General features: G+C 35.6%; 2 protein-coding genes across 8 annotated transcripts in view; one reads left to right on the top strand and one right to left on the bottom strand.

The window, feature by feature from the left end:
* LOC107041870 overlaps positions 1-4,456 on the top strand; it is a 45,397-nt gene extending 40,941 nt beyond the window's left edge. Inside the window, exons 2-4 of the mRNA XM_015262675.2 lie at positions 3,205-3,388; positions 3,469-3,660; positions 3,998-4,456. Of these exons, the coding sequence (XP_015118161.1) occupies positions 3,349-3,388; positions 3,469-3,660; positions 3,998-4,203 (438 nt within the window). The 5' untranslated portion in view covers positions 3,205-3,348 and the 3' untranslated portion in view covers positions 4,204-4,456. The remainder of the gene's footprint in view (positions 1-3,204; positions 3,389-3,468; positions 3,661-3,997) is intronic.
* Positions 634-20,212, bottom strand: LOC107041869. Of its 7 annotated transcripts, XM_015262669.1 has the most exons (10): positions 20,078-20,212; positions 19,926-20,029; positions 2,382-2,591; positions 1,986-2,304; positions 1,755-1,905; positions 1,595-1,674; positions 1,415-1,513; positions 1,235-1,330; positions 946-1,170; positions 634-844 (listed from the first exon to the last, which is right to left on the bottom strand). In XM_015262669.1, exons 5-10 carry the CDS (start codon positions 1,865-1,867, stop codon positions 714-716), a joined length of 744 nt encoding a protein of 247 aa, XP_015118155.1. In that variant the 5' UTR covers positions 1,868-1,905; positions 1,986-2,304; positions 2,382-2,591; positions 19,926-20,029; positions 20,078-20,212; the 3' UTR covers positions 634-713. The 7 variants fall into 7 exon arrangements, 6 of the variants coding, with proteins under 6 accessions (XP_015118155.1, XP_015118156.1, XP_015118154.1 ...); XM_015262670.2 differs by lacking the exons at positions 19,926-20,029; positions 20,078-20,212 and adding an exon at positions 2,771-4,274; XM_015262668.2 differs by lacking the exons at positions 19,926-20,029; positions 20,078-20,212 and adding an exon at positions 2,809-4,274 and having other exon boundaries at positions 2,382-2,724.
* Positions 20,213-20,641: the final 429 nt, after the last annotated feature.

The raw sequence follows: 20,641 nt of genomic DNA, 5'->3' as shown, positions 1-20,641 counted from the left end.
TTTTTCTTTCCGTCAATCCTATTAGAAATTATGTGACGTCGCCGTGGGATTTTTCACAAGATATTTGACAGAAAAAAGACAATCGATTTTGATTTTTCTGTATGAATCATTGTCTCGAGAATTTCAATAGAATTCTAATAGAACTCCCATGAATAGTACATTATGTTACTAGTGCACAAAATTGCACCTTTTCGCACCCTCGTGTAACACATATTATTTTTCGTAACACCTGCCGAGTTCAGTTTTCGGGGGTGCAGTGTGGGTGAACTCTTTGTTTTTTTGCACGGAGTGCGTAAAGTTTAAGGTTGTGGGTAAAGTGAATGTCGAGTGCGTAAAGCGAAGCTAAACCGCCCCGAAAAGTGAACTTTTCAGGCAGGTGTTACAAACATACTGATAATTGAGGTGTTAGATGTACGAAAAAAATTGATAGAACAAACTAGCATTTCTACCGGAAATTCTATTATTTGCTTGCGGATTCTACAAAATAAATCCGTAACTCTTTCGAGTTTTTTGTTTTTTTTGTATATTTTTTTAAATAGAAAGCATTTTTATAAAAAAATATAAAATTCCTTGAAGAATAATTGAGTAGATTTAGTGGATATGCTAATAATGATTATATCATTTTTTTTTCCATCGGGAATAAATGAGTCAGTTCACTTTGATACATTGTTATTTTATTTTACATTATTATTCATATTCTTGGGTCGGTATTTTCACTCGAAAAACGGTCGCTCCATAAGTATTTGTTTTCGGTATCTTCGTACTTGTCGGATGTCATCACAAACACGACGCACAGGGGTAACATCATCTGTCTCACTGATAATTTTGTCAGGAATCCCGCAGCCTACAATAACAATTGTGTCAATTTATTCATTACATAATTAACCATTACATTATTAATATAGGGTGTATTACATATTTAATATAGGGTGATTGAGAACAAACCTTCCTGCTGAGTTTTTTTCGATGATTTTTTATTGCTAATTTCATTCCCCTCTGAGTCTCCAATGATGCCACTATCATTTTCATTCCTGTCGGGAAGAGAAAGTGGATGTCGGATTTCAATTTCCCCATTCATACTCTGAGGGGTGGTTTTCATCGAATTATCATCATTTGTGAGCTCTTCTGCCGTGAAGAAGTCCATAATCCTACTATCATCCAGATCGTTATCTAAAATGAAGAATTGAGGTAAATACATGTTCTCCATTCAGTAAAATGTTGACATGTGACATACCGCTGTTTCCTGTCTCGTCAGCAATGTTCGTTCGAGCTTTTGTAGTGTTATCAGGTTTGAAATATTTGGATTGATGATCATCTGATTTATTCTCTGCTAAAAATGATTGATTAACATTTACATGATATGAAGGCGTGCTTATGATTGTTTCCGTTTTCAATATTCGAAGTTGTAATTTACCTTCAACGCGTCGCTGTTGTAGTCCTGAGAATTGGAGATTTTTGGGGCCACCTCGAATTTGTAAATCACTGGTTGAGAAAAGCTGCCGGTGATTGTCAGCTGCAATAGCGATATATATATATAAAAACGGATGTAAAGTTATCAAACTTTGACTTATTATTTATGAAATCGAATTCTTACTTTTTATTTGTATCGTAGAGTAAATGCCGAAAGTAAATGGTATACTGAAAGTATATTCAAAAAACTCTGCGAAGGTCTTTCTATAATGCTAAATAAGTATTCAATCACGTGTGATTTATAATGATCATGTGATTCACTGTAACCACGACGTTATAAATACCTGCCACTGGAGACCTCCTGATAGGTTCGTATGATTCTCTTTTCATCCGTTGGGGTTATGATGCTTTTTACTCGATCTACCTTGTTAGCTTCCCGCTGGTTATTTTTCCCCATTACTACTACTTCATTTTGTAATACTTTGTCAATCTCATCTGGAATTGCCAAAATTAATTGTTCAAATTTCATCAGACCCGAAGGAAGGAAAAAAAAGGCTCCCCCTGCAATTGCTTACCAATAAATGGCAAGATTTTCTTACAGCCGTGTAATCTTCCCGCAACATAGCGACCAAGTGCTTCTGTTCTGCTCAATTGAAATGCATTTAAGGCTGGAACAAGATATGCGATTCTATGCTGCCAGTCCCTTCTAAAAGATTCAAAGAAGTAGGATGATTCGCGATACTCCAGTACATTGTCATCAATATCCTTTTTGATTATCTGCAGTCCTTTTTCAATGTCTGTTGGTTTGCACAGACCAAGGAGCCAACAAGAAAAAAGTAGTTTCAAAGGTGATTTTTCTTCTTTGAAGACTTTGTCCCATAGTTTCGTCACAGTCTATAAATCGGGAAAGAAGCGTTTGTTTTTAGGACATAAGAATTATGAAGGGTAAAAAGTCAAGTTTTTGTCTCTACCTGGACGAAATCCAGCCAACATATCTGGATTTTGGCCTAGGGGAAGAAAGAGCGGGTAGCCTTTACTGCATCACTACCTGCAGTTATTACTACTGATTGAACATTTCGTCATCCCTGGTGCCATCCCAACGATATAGTCCAAAATACCTTCAGACAGCTCTACCGAGCACTCCCGAGCATATGCGAAAACCAATGCGAACGTCTGGAAAGCTGAAAATTGATTACTCTCTTTGATTAGACCAATGCTAGACTATGCATTTCAGGTACTTATTGAAGTTGAGTCATTTCCAGATCTTTGGAAATGGATCATTCACATTTGATCGTTGATATCATTCGACAGAACCTAATGAAATAAGTGAAAGAAATTGAACATATATCAAAATAATAACCTTAATTTATCCTGTAGACATTACCAATTTTCACGTACATTGGTTACTTGATTAATAACAATTGTAGCCGTTCCTCCTCTTTAAAAAAATCCATGAAACGTTTTTTGTCCCCAATCTATTCCGCCATGCTTGACTTAGGCATATTTCATTCTTATAACCAACCAAGTATTATTGAAAATGTATTCAATAATACTCGGATAATTGGAGAGTTTTCCAGATGATTTCTGACTTTTTTAGGAGATTTTGGACTGGTCGAACAAGTTCTCTTTTTGATGAGCCTTGATTGCATTCAAGGCTCATTGATTCTGTTTTTTTTTCTAATTTTCCAATATAAAAAAAAATTGAATGTGGCCGTTTTGCCCCACCACCCCCTACTATTGAATTAATGAAATAAGAAAATGAAAAGAATTAAGAAAATTTATTATTATCGACAGGTTATACATATTAATGGCGCTAAAGCAACTATAACTAATGAGGGGTATAATTGTGAAACTATCCCGTTGCAATTGGATATCAATTCGAATACAGAAGTCAATAAACTGGGAACGCATACAATAGAAGTGAAAGATCTCAGAACAATGCCCTTATCAGAAATCATGGAATTCAAACGCACCTGTCGTAAGTTGATTTCATTGCACCTGTCATGAGTAGAATGAATAATAAAATGATAAATTATTAATTGTCTAAATTATTTTCAGGGATTATTGGTTACATAAAAACTAATTTTGCAGTCGTAGTTCATCAACGAAATTCCGCGAATAACACTTGTTATGGATGTATTGCTGATAACAGGCTCAAATTGCCCATTCGTATAAAGAATTTCGCTACAAATTTCTCGAGTCCTTTTAACATCGGTGATCATGAAATTATAGGGAAATTACAAACAATAGGTAATGTTTATTTTTTACTGAAAATTTTAAATGATTATTTTTAACATTGTTTTGATGTGCCCAGTCATCTAATATCCTTTGATCATTAGTTTTGTGGTATTTTTTTGTTACTCTTTCTCACATTTATTTTTTCTGATTTTTTAGAATCTTTTTGGAACTTTTTTTAGAATTTATTCAATGGATAATTTATTCTTGAGATGATAAATTAAGAAATTATGTTAAATATTATGTCTATATATATATATGAACGAATTCTCTTTTATAAAAGTCATTTAACATTATCGATAAGAACTTGTGAAGTGAACTATTGTAATCATTAATAATATTTCTATTTTAGCAATGTCTCCGTATTTTGATGTGACGAAAATTGAAGATATTAGGGAAATTGATGAACAGATAATGTCACGAAAGGAATTACGAAATGCTAATAATGATGTGAACATATCATCAACCTTACCAAGGGATGTATTAGCAGAAAGTAGTAGGAAAAGACAGAAAATGAGTCATCCTACCGAATCGTCTCCAGAATCTAAGAAAAAATAGATATTTCAATGCTAAATTTCTTTGGAATATAATGAAGAAAAATTTCATGTGATTATAATCATCAAAATGAAAAATTGTAACATTCTGTGTTCTAAATATCAAAAAAATATTCTGTTCGTATCATTGTTATGATCATCTGTCTAGCTTAAATTGATAAGTTAAGGGGGGTGCTGAATTTAGGAAAAATGAGCTCTAATTGAATTGATTTCCAATAAATAGAGGGAGAGCATTAGAATCTTTTCAAGTAATGCTTATATTGGAAATTTGTTGAGATTAGTTTGTCAATTTCCTTCGTTATTTAGTGATTATCTTTTCAATTAGTTATTTTTTTAAGATAAAAAAAAAATATCAAAAGACAATGTCATAATTCTGTCAATTAATTTTTTAAAAAATGTCTCTTTTTAGAGGTTCTAGAATTTCTACTATTTCTATGCTCGTGTCTAATCCCTAATAAACTAATTAATGCCGAGAATATTTAATGGATTATTATGTCTGTCGAACAGAAAATTTCAATCATCTGAAATTTGGTTCTATGAACATTCTCTTGTTTTAGATGTCTATTTAACTATTTGACGTTTTATATTAAAATATGATAAATCGTATAATATTCTATTAATGAAATAAATAATTAGAAGAAAGTTGGCTGGTTTCTAAATCTCTGAGTGATTATTTTGAAAATCAAATAGTTAATAAATAATAGGCAACGTATCAAAAACTGGCAAGTCAAGAAAATTATTATTATCTTTCCCTTTTTTGTGGGGAGGGAGGGAATGATCACCATATGCTTACACCTGCAAGTTTGTAATAAATTGTAAAAGATAGAGGAGGATAGATAAATTGTGTTGGAAAATATCCCATAGAAGGGGATTCTGTGATCCAGTGTTCTATGGGCAGAAAAAAATGTTTCCTCTAATTTTGGAGGGAAAGTGATCGCCATATGCTTAACCTTAGATAGTTGGTATAAATTTCAGATTTTAGAGGAGGGTGAAGAAAGACTATTGTCATAAGCTTGCACTTAGAAGTTTGGAATGAATTTCAAAAAGTAGAGTGAGGTGGAAAATAACCCCATAAAAGGGGATTTTGCGATTCGGTGACTTTTTAATGTGGAACTGAAAAAAAAAGTTTTCAACAAATTTAGAGGGGGGAGGGAGGGGGTGGTCGCTATGTGCTTTACCTTTACCGGAATGATACCAAATTAACGTCCTTTAAACCCTAGAGGTCAATTTAAGGGAGAAAAAGACGAAAAATGAATTTGAAATCCTCCCAATAGTCTATTTCGATTGCAAATCATCTCAGAAATCTAATGAGACCACTTAGAAGTTGTTAGGTCCAATACTGAAAATGAATAAAAAAGATTATTTCAACGATTTAAGTTTTTTTCATTATAATCATTGAATAATACAACCATAATAATAGAACCATAATGATTTTTATTCCAAATAGAGCATACTATTGCGAGTCATTCGATTAAGAAAGAGAAAAGAGTAATAATGGGTCGCCGAAAAGTCGAACGAACTCCTAGAGAAGAAGAAAAAATTCAAGAAGAACGAAAGAAGAGAAATAAATTGAATAAACAATGCCTACGTCAGCTGAAAAAAAGAAATAAAATATAAGCAAAATCGCGTTTCAAACGAGTACAAAAATATCGAATGAAAAACAGAAAGCTGCATGTAAATGATAATGAAAACAACAGTGAAAATTATTTAGGACCAATGAATATAAGATGCTCTTTCTGTAATGCAAGACATTTTCAAGATGAAATTCTTACCAGTGGAAAAACAACTTTCAATGATTGTTGTAGCCATGAAGCAGTTATGCCACCATCATTTGATAACTTTCCAAGTACACTCCGCTGCTTATTCAATAGAAGACATGAATATTCATCAGAATTCTTCCGCAATATTCGCAGTTATAATTGTGCATTATCATTTGCTTCATTTAATGCAAATTTAACAAATTTCAAAGGAAGACGCCCTGGACCTTACTGTTTCAAAGTAAAAGGCCATATATATTATCAGATAAATACAGCTTTCCATCCTGAACCTAATGCTAATGCAAGCTATGGACAGTTATTCATATTGGATCCCTCCCAAACGAATCAACAAAGATTGGACAATTTTTCGGGATTAAATCTCAATCTCTTAGAACTCTTAGATGGTATTATTCGAGAAGACAACCATTATGTTGGAGCCTATGTTATCATGAAGGAGGAAATTGAAAAATTAAGAGAACAATCATTCAGTAGAAATGAAGATGATATGCTTCCTGAAGTTAGTATGTCATTCATCCCACGATCGGGATTAGATACTGGGCGATATGATGCACAAAGATCAAATAAAGTTGCTGCTGTTTTTACAACTGCCGATGGAAACATCACAGAAACATATGTCACTATTCGAGATAGTTCAACGAAAGTATTAAAGAATGTCACATCAATGGATGAAAATGTAGAACCTTGGATATATCCACTCTTCCATCCAAGGGGGAATAGAGGTTGGAATAGGAATTTAACACGCATTGGAAATTCTAGAAGACTTTCACGGTCAGCTTATATCAAAAACTTGATAGCTATCCGTGACGACTTCAATCCATATTTATGTGGTGGGAGGTTATTCCAACAATGGATAGTGGATAGTTATGTCAAAGTTGAAAGGGATCGTATTGAATATTGCAGAAGCAATCAAGACAAATTACGTGCAAATAGTTATCAAGGTGTTATTGATGCTATGAAAATTGAAGCCGAAGCCGTTAATGGAACAACTGGAACAATGATAATATTACCATCTACCTTCATTGGATCTCCACGTAACATGGCGCAGAATTATCAGGATGCAATGGCAATTGTGAGAAAATATGGGAAGCCAGATCTATTCATAACCATGACCTGCAATCCTAATTGGCGAGAAATTCGTGAAAACGTAGATGTTGATAAACAGCCATCTGATCAACCAGTAATTATTGTTAAAGTTTTTAATGCAAAAATTAACGCTTTATTGAATATCATAACCAAAAAGCAAATTTTCGGAAAAACCGAAGCTTATGTTGGTGTGATTGAATTTCAAAAATGAGGACTGCCACATTTACATTTATTAGTTACATTGACAAGAAATTCAAAAATAACCAGTCCAGAAACCGTAGACAAAATTATTTCTACAGAAATTCCCGATCCAAAGACATATCCACAATTATTTAAAATCGTCATGCAGCACATGATACACGGCCCGTGTGGAGACTGGTGTTTCAAAAATGGGCAATGTTCAAAGAAATTCCCCAAATCATTTCAAGAAACAACCGTAATGGATGAAGATAAATATCCATTTTATAGACGACGAGATAATGGAAAGCATTATGAATGTCCACATAATTATACAGTAGACAATCATCATGTAGTTCCATATTCTCCACAAATTCTCTATAAATTCAATTGTCATTGTAATGTTGAATTGGTTGCCAGTATAAAATCAGTAAAATATCTATTCAAATATATATATATATATATATATATATATATATATATAAAGGACATGATTCTGCGAACATAATGATTGAAGGAATGGCAACACACATGCATGAAATTGTACATGATGAAATTAAGGAACGTATTGAGGCACGATATGTAGGACCTGTAGAAGCATGTTGTAGGATTCTAGGGAAAAAACTGCAAATAAAAAGTCACTCGATCGTGAGGCTACCGATTCATTTACCACATCAACAGAATCACACAGTAAATCCTGGAGCAGAAGATGTAACAGTGGATTATATATTGAAACAAAAAAACTTGCTGATAGACTATTTCGCTCTCAATGAACGTAATCAAGAAGCAAGAAAATATCTTTATAGTGATATACCAACACATTAAACATTCGTTAAAAGAAAAGTTAACAATAAAACGGTTGGACAATGGAGAAAAAGGAAATGTTGTTTCAAAATCATTGGCAGAATATATTCAATAAGCCCAACACAAATAGAGCTATATCATTTACGGCTACTGTTATTGACTCAACGAGGAGCAACATCTTTCAATGACTTACAAACAGTACATAGTGTATTATATTCATCATTCACAGATGCATGTATTATGTTAGGATTGATTGCCGATGATCATGAATGGAATCGTGCTTTGCATGAAGCCGAAATATGGATGATGCCATATCAATTACGTAGACTATTCACACGAATCTTAATACACTGCCAGCCATTACATCCTGAACAATTATGGGAAGAATTCAAAATTGTTTTATCAGAAGATTATACACGGACATTCAGTATAACACAAGCACAAGCTAGGGCATTAAATGAAATTGAAAAATTCTTGGAAGAAGAAGGAAAAAATTTGAAGGATTTCCCCACAATGCCATTCATAGATGAAAAAGACATGGAGATTTCTAATGATGGATATTTCGAAGACATTATAAAAAGAGGAGTCTCATATTATGAGCAATTAAATGAAGATCGAAAAAATATAACAGATATTATTTTGAATTGTTTAGAAGATGATAATATTAATCAAGATATGAATAAATTTTTCTATATTGATGGACCTGGTGGATCAGGAAAAACATTCATATATATCACATTATGGCATCTCATATCCGGACAAAAAAAAATGTCCTAATGATGGCTTTTACTGGTATCGCCGCTGCTTTGCTGCCACATGGAAGAACAGTCCATAAAACTTTGGGTTTGACAGTACCATTATACGTCGATTCAAACTCCATAATAAAGCCCAACACAAAAGAAGCGAATAAATTGAAAGAAATGGATATATTCATTTGGGATGAAGCTCCAATGGCACCGCGTTTTGCATTAGAACAAATGAATCGTCTTCTACAAGACATAATGGAAAACAACATATTATTTGGTGGTAAAATTGTTGTTTTAGGTGGTGATTTTCGACAACTTCTACCCGTGAATGTCGGAGGCACACGAGGAAAGACTATAAATTTGTCTATAAAATACAGTCCATTATGGAAATTCTTTTCTGTGTTCCATTTGACAAAAAATATGCGTACTTTACCAGAAGAAATAGAATTCTCAAAATTTTTACTCGATGTTGGTAATGGAACTGAAAATGATGACAATAATAAGATAAATATTCCTGATAATTACGTCGATAATACGGATGTAGATATTGCAGAAGATGTATTTCAAAATTTATTGAAACATAATAAATTTAAAGAAGCAGCACAATGTGCAATTTTAGCGCCCACTAATATTCAAGTTGACGACATTAATAAAAAAGTCGTGGAATTATTGGATATCAACACAGAACGTATCTATACCAGTGTTGATACCATTGAAGATTGCAACACTGATGATCAAATAAATTCAGATATAGGTCCTGAATATTTGAATACTCTCAATCCAATGAGTTTACCACCTCATGAACTATGTTTACGACGTTTTGCAATCGTAATGTTGACAAGAAATTTAAGTATATATGAAGGCTTATGCAATGGTACCAGACTACTCGTCCTAGAAAATACTAGAAAATAACCTTCTTCGTTGTGAAATTCTAACCGGAGATAAAGCTGGAGATATCTTTTTACATCGTATCACTTTAATATGTGACGATAAATATCCATTCTCTTTATCAAGAAGACAATTCTCAATCAGACTGGCATTTGCAATAACAATAAATAAATCACAAGGACAAACATTTCATAAAATTGGCATTGATCTCAGGAAAGATGTATTCAACCATGGACAATTGTATGTTTCACTTTCACGAGTTCGCTCTTGGAATTCATTAAAAATTTATATTGGTATTCAACGCCAAAACAAATTAATAACAAATGAAGTTTGTAAAGAATTGTACAAATAAAAATAATGATTATGAAAACTGGATAAATCTTCAAAACATATAAACAATCGAGTAAGCATGAATAATCAGATTTGACCCTCTTAAATAGTAATGTAAATATCTATTACAATTCTCTTCTGAAGTATAGGAGAAAATGAATAACTGATTGTGAATATTAATCGCATTGGAGCATTGGGAAGAAATGAAAAACCATTTACAGTTTCTTTTGTATCTCCAAAAATATAACACGAAAGATTATAATTAAAAGACTACCTAAAAGGGATAGAACTTTATATATTTTTCAAAATTTATTAAATTTATACACTCCATCCTTGTGCTCTATGTGAGTAATTTTCGAAAAATGAATTTCAAAACCTTCAGTCTTATATCTCCTTGACAGAAAGAAAACTTAAACTTTAATCAAAATATAAATATAATCATTAGCGAAGTATTAAAGATGTGTAAGTCGCTATAAGGTGCCATGGAGATACGTGTCTTTGTTACTTAGTTAATGATATCATCGCCTCATCTAAACGATTCAAGGAATAAAAAAATAGATATTTTCCTTCTATTCATGTACTAATAATTTTATTATATATGAACAACTCATTATCTATTATCTTGAAAAATTCATAAATTCATTTTAGATTCAATATCATATCGGAATCAGAATCCTCAACATTATATCTAAATGATATGGTTTCACTACTCAACACAGGCTATAAAAAGTTACAAGATAATCATATTTCGGAAATAATAATATTGAAGTTATCAAACGAGACCTCGAGAAAAGACTACGGTCGACCAGGGGAGACGTAGCTATACTTCATTGTTATCATTTTCGTCATTCATTGTGCATCATACTACATAAACAGAAAGGTAAGATGTGAAAATAGAATAAAGAAATGTATTATTTATATCATCATCAAAAAGAAAAAAAAAGTTAATATAGTCATTATTTGTTAATAAAATAGATATACAAAGAAGGCCTAAACTCAGAACCTCCTCAGAAAAAACATCATAATCGAAGGCAATTGACATATGAAAAATCAAGAAAAATTATAAACAATAATCATAAAAAAAAATCATAAAAATCCATTCAATGTAAGAAAATGGAATACATTTATATTAATGATTTGATGAAAATTTTATAATGAGAAAAATTAATGAAAATATGGATAATAATATATTTTTTCAGGTGACTGAATTATTTATTCATTTCTGTAATTAATTCTGAATTGAGACGTGAATAATATTAGTCGAATTAGTTGAAGTTTTTGAGATGAATAGAACTTTCAATGAAGTGAAGTATTTGAGATGAATAAAAATTTCAAATTATTTAAGGAAATTGAAATATATCGTCAAACAGATAATTATTTTACAGATATAAAATTCAAATATCTTATTGAAACGATTGCAAGAGCCAGCCAACAATTCATAAAATGGCAATGAATTTGGAATATCCCTGTTCTATAGGAACGATCGGTTCGATTGAAGAAGAGAAACCTAAAAAGTAGTTTATAAATAATGGAAATAAATAATTTTAAAATGACAAATTACAATGAAAAAAAAAATTAATAGTTTAACAGGTATAATAGTGGCAATGCGTGCACTCCGATTAGTGAATAGAAGACAAGTGAGTGGAGTTATCCTTTACAATGGATGGTCCAATCGAAACGAGAATTATTTCAAGATAAAAATTTATGACGAACAAACGGCGCAATTATTATGGAATTCGAGAAGCTATCAAGTTAGTTCAATAAAATGAATTGGAAATAAATTTAATTATATATAAATATAACAGAATTCATTTTTCAAGTTAATATACATCGAAAATGCCATACCCAGAATGCCTACAAGACAGGAAAATTGGAGAATGGAACCGTATTTTATAAGTGATAATCCCATTGAATTTGAATGGCATGTATATAATGCAAATCAGGTTCATTTCTATGGCGAAATACAAAAGCATGAAAAACGAACACTTGAGTCAGAAGAAAATTGATAAAGAATAAATAGTCGATTTAATACTTCATGAAAATCTGGAAAATGATAGAAAAATATGACTCAATGTTCTATGGACAATTCTGGAAATACAAGAACATATATTCATGAATTTTGTACAACATGTGGAAATTATATAAAACCAGTCAGTTTTTTAAATAGAAAAATATAAAATTGATTATCTGCAACCCAATATGATGATATTTGAAGATATGAAAATAGAAAAAATTGAGCGTTGATTCATATGACGTTGATATGTACTTCGATAATCACATCATCAAAAAATCAGCTAAAAATTAAGTAAATGAGAATTCTTCTGTGTAATGATGAGCCTAGATTGACGAATTTATTCTTGAATTTAGCAGATGGCCGCAATGAATTTCGGAAGACTCTTTCATTTAAAACTCTTTGTCAATCTTAGGAAGATTAGAAATGACAATGAATTACCATGAAATATTTGTCAATAATTGATACTTGATGCAACTTGAATAGGTGAATCGATTATTATTTATAATAATAAAACCTTTTTTAAATCTGTATGAACAATTGAAATCTACTGATCCCAACTTTTTCTTTTCCAGTTGGAATCCTTCCCTCTCTTATATGATTGGACGAATTCGAGAATCATCTAGGTAATTGGAAAATATTTTGTTGGAAGAAAGAAGAAAATGAAGTATTTCGAGTCAAACCTTCTCTCTTTCTGTTATTTCCATCTGGGTTTTGGAAGAGAGTTGGGTTAAAGGCCCCAGATAATTGAGACGATATTTCAGTCATTAATTTACTGAAATTTCATTCCAATTGCCTTTAACAGATATGTAGTTGTCGGGGTGACAACTTTTTGAAAAGAGGGAGTAGTTGCGTATTGGTTATTTTCCTCTCTCTAACTTAAATTTTCACCCCAATCTCTTTTCATCTGTAATAAACACGTTACTGGGGTGCTGTCGTCGCATTGTACGAGAAACATCGTGATTTTTACCTACTCCTACAGTCGACAATTTTCAAAGTTTCTTTTTACATTTTGGCAACCGAAGGTGTGTTTAAATTGAGAGTGAAGGTTTTTATCCATCCTGCAAAATAAACCTGACTCGTTTCTACAAGAGTATCTCGTTCAGGCTTAATCGAATTCTCCACCTAATTAAGTTGGGTTATGTTGACCTGGTATAAATATTGGGCTGCTGGCCGCAAAGCACAGTGGGGATTGTAGTGTGGTGATGAGTTTATCCGTAACGGATCCTGTACCACCGGCCGATAAAGAAACCCAGCAAACGATAAGGATTCTTCCTGCTCTACCCCCACAGACGTCTCAGCTGTCTCTGATCCGCCAGTCGCTACCTCAAGCCCACTCCCAGCCGTCAAACGTAAGAGGAAATCACCTGCCCCTCTTCATAGATGTAAACAATCTAAATTAGAGGATTTTTCGTTTAAGAGAAATACAAGTCCACACTTCGAAAATTCCACCGTCTCAACCTCGGGCACTTCTAGTAGTGATCATTTTGATTCTTTCTCTAGCAAAGAATTTGTTACTAGTACTCTCTCCTCCTCGGAGAGCTCATCCAACATGAATCACCACGAAATTCCTCAACTATCCGGAAATGAAGCAACAGATACTATTGAGACTAGACTTCCTAGAATGGAGCATCATGCTCAACAACAGTTTACCGAACTCACCAAACTCATCCAAAATTCTCTCGACTTGACCAATAATCTGAAACAAGACCTGATATCTTACAAAAATGATATTAATATGACATGTAAAAACCTTGAGGTCAAAATCACCACCAACAACGAGCACCTGCAATCACAACATGATGAGTTTAAGAGATTAGTTATTGAGAAATTTGCGTCCATAGAATCAAAAGGAATTCCTCAGCATCCCCCAACCCAACAGAAATTAGTTATCGACGGGCTTCAAAAGAGGATTGATAACCTCGAGAGAGAAAGCAAAAAACTTAATATCGTCATCCGTGGTCTCACAACCACTGCCGCCACAGCCGAGAGGGATGTTTATAATCTGATCAACTCTGAATTTGATCTTACGGATGTTGTTACGCAGGTTCGTTTTGTGGCTCTCAAAGGAAAATGCCCGAACATCGTTATCGTACAGCTCAACAATGCTGTTTCCAAATCGAAGATTCTTGGAAGCAAGAAAGAATTTGCTAAGAAATCTCATTTTCGCAATGTTTATATTGAACGTGATTTAACAACTTATGAAAGTAAAGTTGCTCGCTGAATCAGAGAAATGGCATATCAGGCTAAAAGAGAAGGAAAACATGTCAGATATAATACCAAAAATCTGGCTATTGACCATATTGAACATCGTTGGGATAATTCGTTAGAAAAGATGGTTCCCATCACTCAGAGCAACGCTGCGATGAAGTCTAACTCTTTCACCATGGATTGTGACGGTGAGAACCAAGTAGCTGCACATCTCAACCGATTTACAGTGAGCTCTGGCCTCCCCCACAACAACGACAAGTCAAAAAACTAACAGTTTACAAAGATTTGCATCTGGTCTTCTGAAATTTATACGGGTTTGAAAATTTGATCTTGAGTGGACCACCGACGTACGACGCCTCCATCCTCTACATCAGTGAAACCATGTTACCTGCTGCTCCGTTTTACATCCCAGCCAGTCTACATGAATTTGCATGCCACTGGAAAAATGCTACTTCGAGCTGTGATGTTGGCCGACCTAGTGGAGGTCTTGGGGTCCTCTCCAAGCTCCCATCTACTCTGATAAGTATTTGTAGCTCCTGGATTTTTTGTAAAATTGTATATGAAAATTGCAATATCATCATTGGTAATGTTTATGTCAAGCCTAAGTCTAACTTCTCATCGTTTTTAGAAAGACTGCAAAACCCGATTGACAGAATTGAAGAAAGATATGAAAATGATTTTGTTATTATTGCAGGCGATCTGAATGCTCGTGTTGGCGGTTCTGGCACCTTACCACCTGACCTGTTTGATGATACAGTTTGTTTTGATGAAGTTTTAAACTCGGATACATATATTAACGATAGAGGTCGTCCTCTCATGGATTTCATGAACAAAAATGGATATATACTCATCAATGGTAGAGTGAGTGGTGACAGACCTGCCAGCTGGACCTTCCTAAATCATCTTGGAACCAGTGTAATTGATCTGGTATTTGTGAAAGCCTCGCACTTGCATTTAGTTCTCGATCTAAAGGTTGACTCATTTGTGCCATTCTCCGACCATTTTCCTGTGATTTTCTCTTTACGTTTCCCTGTCTCTGAATACTCTGTCCCTATATCCCTCTCCCTTGCTAACACCGAGCTTACTGACCCTATCGTACGTCCAAAATGGATCCCGTCTTCACCTGACGCTCTTGGAGTTTACATTAAGACGATAGACTTTTCGCTTGTAAATTTCATATGCCATCCTGATGTAACACCTGATCAAGTGAACGATTTTTTCAAGGATTCAATAGTAAATGCTGCCACCCAGGCTGGCTTTTTGCAGTCTTTCAACCCACGCTCTGCTAAGCAATTGTCTGCGCACTCGCCTCCTTGGGCAAAGGACCCTACCTTGCGCCTTGGGAGGAAAGATCTAGTGAAATTCAGCAGAAAATTTAAAAAGAACAGATACTGTAAAGCAACTCGTTCAATTTTTTATGAAAAATGCCGCAATTATAAATCTCTGACTAAATTCAAGAAAAAGGAATATAAAAACCTGATAACTGTAGCCTTTGTAAGGATATTTTCCCGGGTTGTTCACCTAGGAAAAATCCAAACTACTTTTTAGCCGTCTCTATCGCTCAATAGTCGGACGCCAGCCGAACCTTCACGGGAGGTTCGACGAAAACCGGCCTCTGAGGCAAACTCGTCCACTCAGAGGACTTTTGGCTGGACAATGGGTTGCCTAGCTAACATCAGCGTGATACGGTAGAGTGGGCGAGGTCCACCAGGAGTATTACCACCACATCCTCACGAGCCTTTGCAAGCCGTGTATTATACCTTGCGGCATCACTTTCCATGATGAATTAAATTCATGACCTCCTGGAGAATCTTTCGACTCTGCCAGTGTTCATTCTCCTCCCGAGTCTTTCAACTCGGGGGAGTTTTTCAGAGCTAAATGCGAATCAGCCGGGACTCCTCAGAGCCTGGGACGCCGAGAGGCTGATCCGACCAAAGTGGAACACTGTTACCCACTTCACGACCACCCACACTCTCGGCCACCAGTTACCGCTTCGGTCATCGCTCGTCACCGCCTCCGGGTACTCAAATGTCGGCACATGGTCGGGTCGACAGGAGGACGATCTCTACTCCAGACCCACGGGCCCATGCGCTCGGCATTTGTTTCGCCCCGCCAGATGACGCCGGAACAACAAAGTCGTCACCTCGTGTGCCGAAATAACTCCTTTTTTACTAGTGGAGGATGCAGGAGCATCCAACTATGCTCGCCGCCAACGGTTATTCACCGAGGCGACGTGGAGTCCGGAACTCCTTATCCTGGCTTCTTCAGCCATTCCACCATCCAGCACGCCGAGAGATTATTTCAACCTCTCGGTTCAAGCGCTCGCGTGCGACTCTCTCGGAATCTTACTAGGGCCTTGCCTCCTAGTCTGGATATCTCGGCGACGATAGGTCATTCCGTTACCCTATCCCCACCAATCAATCCGACGGGATCACGGAGGTACCAGTCCTTTCACCTGGCCGTTGGTCCCTAGCCTACTCCGACATAGCCTATAGAATCGCCCAGTTGGACGGCCTGTACGTCGGCCCCGTTTCCCCTAGCACATGCAGGGCGAATTCTAATACGGCGATAGTCTAGTAACGCCCTCCAGACCTCCAGGGGTCGCGGTTTCACCCATAACCGCTATGCCTTAGGTCTTTCATTGGTTTGTGGTTTATCTCACCTAGTCCCGGCTTTCTTCAGGCGCTTCTCCAGGTGTTACTACTTATCTCTCTTCAACAATTTTGAGAGTTCACTTATCTTTTTAAGGGGATTTCAACCCGTAAGGAGAAAATCTCGTTACACCTTAAACAATCCATCTAACTCTAATTCCTTTTGGAAAACATTAAAAAAAATAAAACCTAAAGCACAGTACACTTGTGATGTCACGATTGAGCATTGGAATGATTTCTGCAAAAAAATCTATCCGCCAAGAGGTATTCCCATTTTCATTCCAACAATTAATTTCGTCCCGGAACTGGAACAGCATGTCTCTCTGACTGAATTAGAATCGATTCTTAAAAAACTCAAACGTGACAAAGCCACGGGCCCGGATCTCATTGCCAACGAATTTTATTCTGCTCTGCCCTTCAGTGGCAGAAAGTATATGGTTGATCTTTTCAATTTTCTTATTGATACTGAGATCTGTCCCGAGGATTGGTCAAACGTGCTGTTATCCATGATTTTCAAAAAAGGGGATAGGGCTGATCCCATTAATTACCGAGGTATCGCTCTTGTGAACCATCTCACTAAGATCTTCACTTACGTCATCAAGGAAAGGCTTGAATGCTGGGCCGAAAGGAATAACATCCTGCCCCAGTCTCAGTTTGGTTTCAGGGCATGGGATGCACCGAGGCCATTTTCACCCTTCTTTCTGCTGTACAGCTCCAATTACGTCTGCCAAAACGGGAAGTTTTTTGTATTTTTGTCGACTTCCAAAGGGCCTTCGACTCGATACCTCATGACAGACTCTGGACCAAGCTGAACAATCTTGGGATGAGTTCAAAAATAATTAGGGTCGCTGAGTGCTCTTTTATTCATCTTATATATTTCTGATTTCGTACAATTCTTCCGTGACAGGAATATCTCCGGATTGAACATTGACGGCGTCACAGATGTTTTGATGTTGCTGTATGCTGATGATACAGCTATTTTGGTAGATTCGCACATCAAATTGCAAAGAGCACTTGGCGCCCTCGCGGATTATTGTGATCTTAATGGTCTTGCTGTGAACGTTTCAAAAACAAAGATCATGGTATTCAAGAGAACAGGTAGAATAAAATACTTAAATTCTAGATTTAAGCGATATAAGGGCTCTGAGCTCGAGGTGGTCAAATCATATCTGTACCTAGGTATACCTCTCTCAAGGAATGGACTCGGTAATGAGGCTGCCAGATACGCCATTACAAAGGCTAAAATGGCAACTGGGGCGGCCCTCGCGGGTCTCACTAGTTTGAATGTTAGTTCCTGGAGAACATACGTCACCTTGTATAATTCACTAATAAGTTCCACCCTTCTGTATGCTATCCCCTCCTGGGGCCTTCTTCAGAATGAGGATTTAGAAAAAGCACAACAAGATTTTTTCAAGTGCACACTGAACCTCCCTGGGTGCACCCCAGGTTGGGCACTGAGGCTTGAAACTAATCTTGTTCACGTGAGTTACAGAGTCATGAAGTTATCATGGGACTGGCTGCTGAAAATTCTTGAGCAGGAAAACTCATTTCTCCCCAGAATTTGTGTCACTAGACTGATTCAACTGAGCTCCAACTCCGGCTGTAATGACTCTTATAACTGGGCCTCCCAGATTCGTAAATTCCTTGAGTTAACTAATCATGAATCCCTCTGGGATGACTTGAATTATTCAACGTTAGCCCCCAAAACTATTGAAATTTTTGCCGATTTTGAAAACCTCCTCAGACGTGAAGACCTTGAGAGGTGGTCTGTCTCTGCCTCCTGCCAGTCCATTCCTCCCTTCTGCCCCCAATCACATGTATGGAAATCTCAATACCTCACTGATAACCACAACTTACATATTAAACGAATCATTGGTCAACTGCGACTTGCGAACAAATTTAGTTGTTATTTTTATGTTTCGAATGCGAAAGTATCCTTCAGTCCCCAGAGTACTTGTAAATACTGTGAAAAAAATGAACAGGATACCCTTGAACACTTTTTCTTGAGCTGTTCAGTATCGGCCAGTATGCGCAAAACTTTGTACAGTGGTTTCCCCCACTTTGCCAACCGTCCTTTTGGAAATATCATTTTTAATGCTAATTACTCCGAAATCAAGGCCATTTATAAATTTGCTCTGAATTGTTTAGCAGTCAGACGAAATGTTGATCAGACAAATGCTTCTATACGTTTGCTCCAAAAATCAATCAGTTTTGTGCGTAACTAAATTGATCTCTTGTTTATTGTAATATTCCTACAATAAGACCATCTGCACTTCTTTGTATTCTTCTCTAATTAGCAATTTCTACCAACTTTCCATGCCAAATGTAAATATCATCATACACACATGTATATACTATGTATAATATTTCTCCCCTGCAACGGGGCTATGTGCTCCATACGCAGAAAATAAATAATAATAATAATAATAATAATAATAATAATAATAATAATAATAAACACGTTACTATTAAGTCAAGAGTATTTAATTATATGAATCCTATATAAATGAAAGGAAAATATTGACCAGCGGTAGCTCTTGTGATTCAAAGGGAAACTATATTTCAATAAAGGGATGAAAAATGAATGGTGAGAGAAAGGCATTACTTGCAGCCTGCCTTGAGATCATCAAGTAAATATCGACTAATATAGATGAAATGAATATTGATATTATATCTCTTCATTCTATAAGTCATAAAGAATAATCAATTAACAACAAGTCAATTATGATTTAGACTTGACCATTTCGAACTTACGGGTGGTACGCGCGCGAAGCGCGCATATATGTCTAGTGTGTTAAATGCACCCATCATTTCATTCGTGGCCAGAATCAATGCCTCGTGAGTTCCAGCCATAACTACTCCCTTGAAAATACTTTCACCTTTTCGGAATTTGTTAACTAGAAACGCAGTCTCAGCGATAGTTTCAGGAATATTATAATTTGGTATTATCCTTCAAACAGCTGTCTTAATTGTCTTACGATTTTTTACGTTAGAGTATAAAATTATCAAATTTACATTACGAGTAACAAATGTACTGAGATTTTTACCTTTCAATGAACTCTTTGTTCATCTCATCCACATCAATACTGTCCGTTTTCTTCATTTCTGCGAGTAGCTCCTCCTTGACACGTCGATCGGAAAGGTGAGATAACTGAACTGAATCATTATGTCTACCTTCAACCCTTTCCCTCAATGTCACCTGGCATCCCTGCCCACGGTGGGCACATAGGTAAGATTTTTCACCATCATCGGTCTGGCGATAATCACGGTAGAATTTGTATTTCTCATAATAATATGTGAACGTTCCATCACGTTGACCCGGTACTTCCACAATACGATGCTAAGTGGAAGAGAAATTCTGATATTAGTTGAGTTATTCCTTTCATAGCAGTTGCTAGTAGAATTTAGACCACAGGCTCTCTATGGATAGTTACTTTGTGGATAATTTATTTAAATTTTCCATAACTTGCATTTTCCAAATTCGTGTGGAAATAAAAAACACCCCATCACGTACGAAAAACTTTCAGAGAAAAACAAGCCCATCCCTATCCAATCCACCCATCCCTGTCCATTGCTGTCCTTTCCTATCCTTTTTTTTTATTGAAAAATGAAACGCGTTGTTTCTGTGAACTTTTTCTGTATGTTTTTTTTTCTTCTCAAGAAATTTTTAATAGGAGGTATTCTATAATTGTATTGAGATATTTTGGATCAAAATTCTTGGAGTTGAATTTTCCAATTTGAAGATAAAAATTTTTTTGATTAT

The sequence above is a fragment of the Diachasma alloeum genome, unplaced genomic scaffold, assembly GCF_001412515.2.
Source record: "Diachasma alloeum isolate Michigan unplaced genomic scaffold, Dall2.0 Dall_scaffold_00384, whole genome shotgun sequence".
NCBI lineage: Eukaryota > Metazoa > Arthropoda > Insecta > Hymenoptera > Braconidae > Diachasma > Diachasma alloeum.
This window is presented reverse-complemented; position numbering and strand designations above follow the sequence as displayed.

Bases quoted from the DNA above. Each gene is read 5' to 3' on its own strand.
- LOC107041869 (XM_015262669.1), bottom strand. From the start codon at position 1,867: ATGGGGAAAAATAACCAGCGGGAAGCTAACAAGGTAGATCGAGTAAAA. The intron at 1,514-1,594 runs GTAAGAATTCGA...TCGCTATTGCAG, and splicing joins CTCTACGATACAAATAAAAA to CTGACAATCACCGGCAGCTT. The intron at 845-945 runs GTTTGTTCTCAA...TTGTTATTGTAG, and splicing joins GAAAAAAACTCAGCAGGAAG to GCTGCGGGATTCCTGACAAA.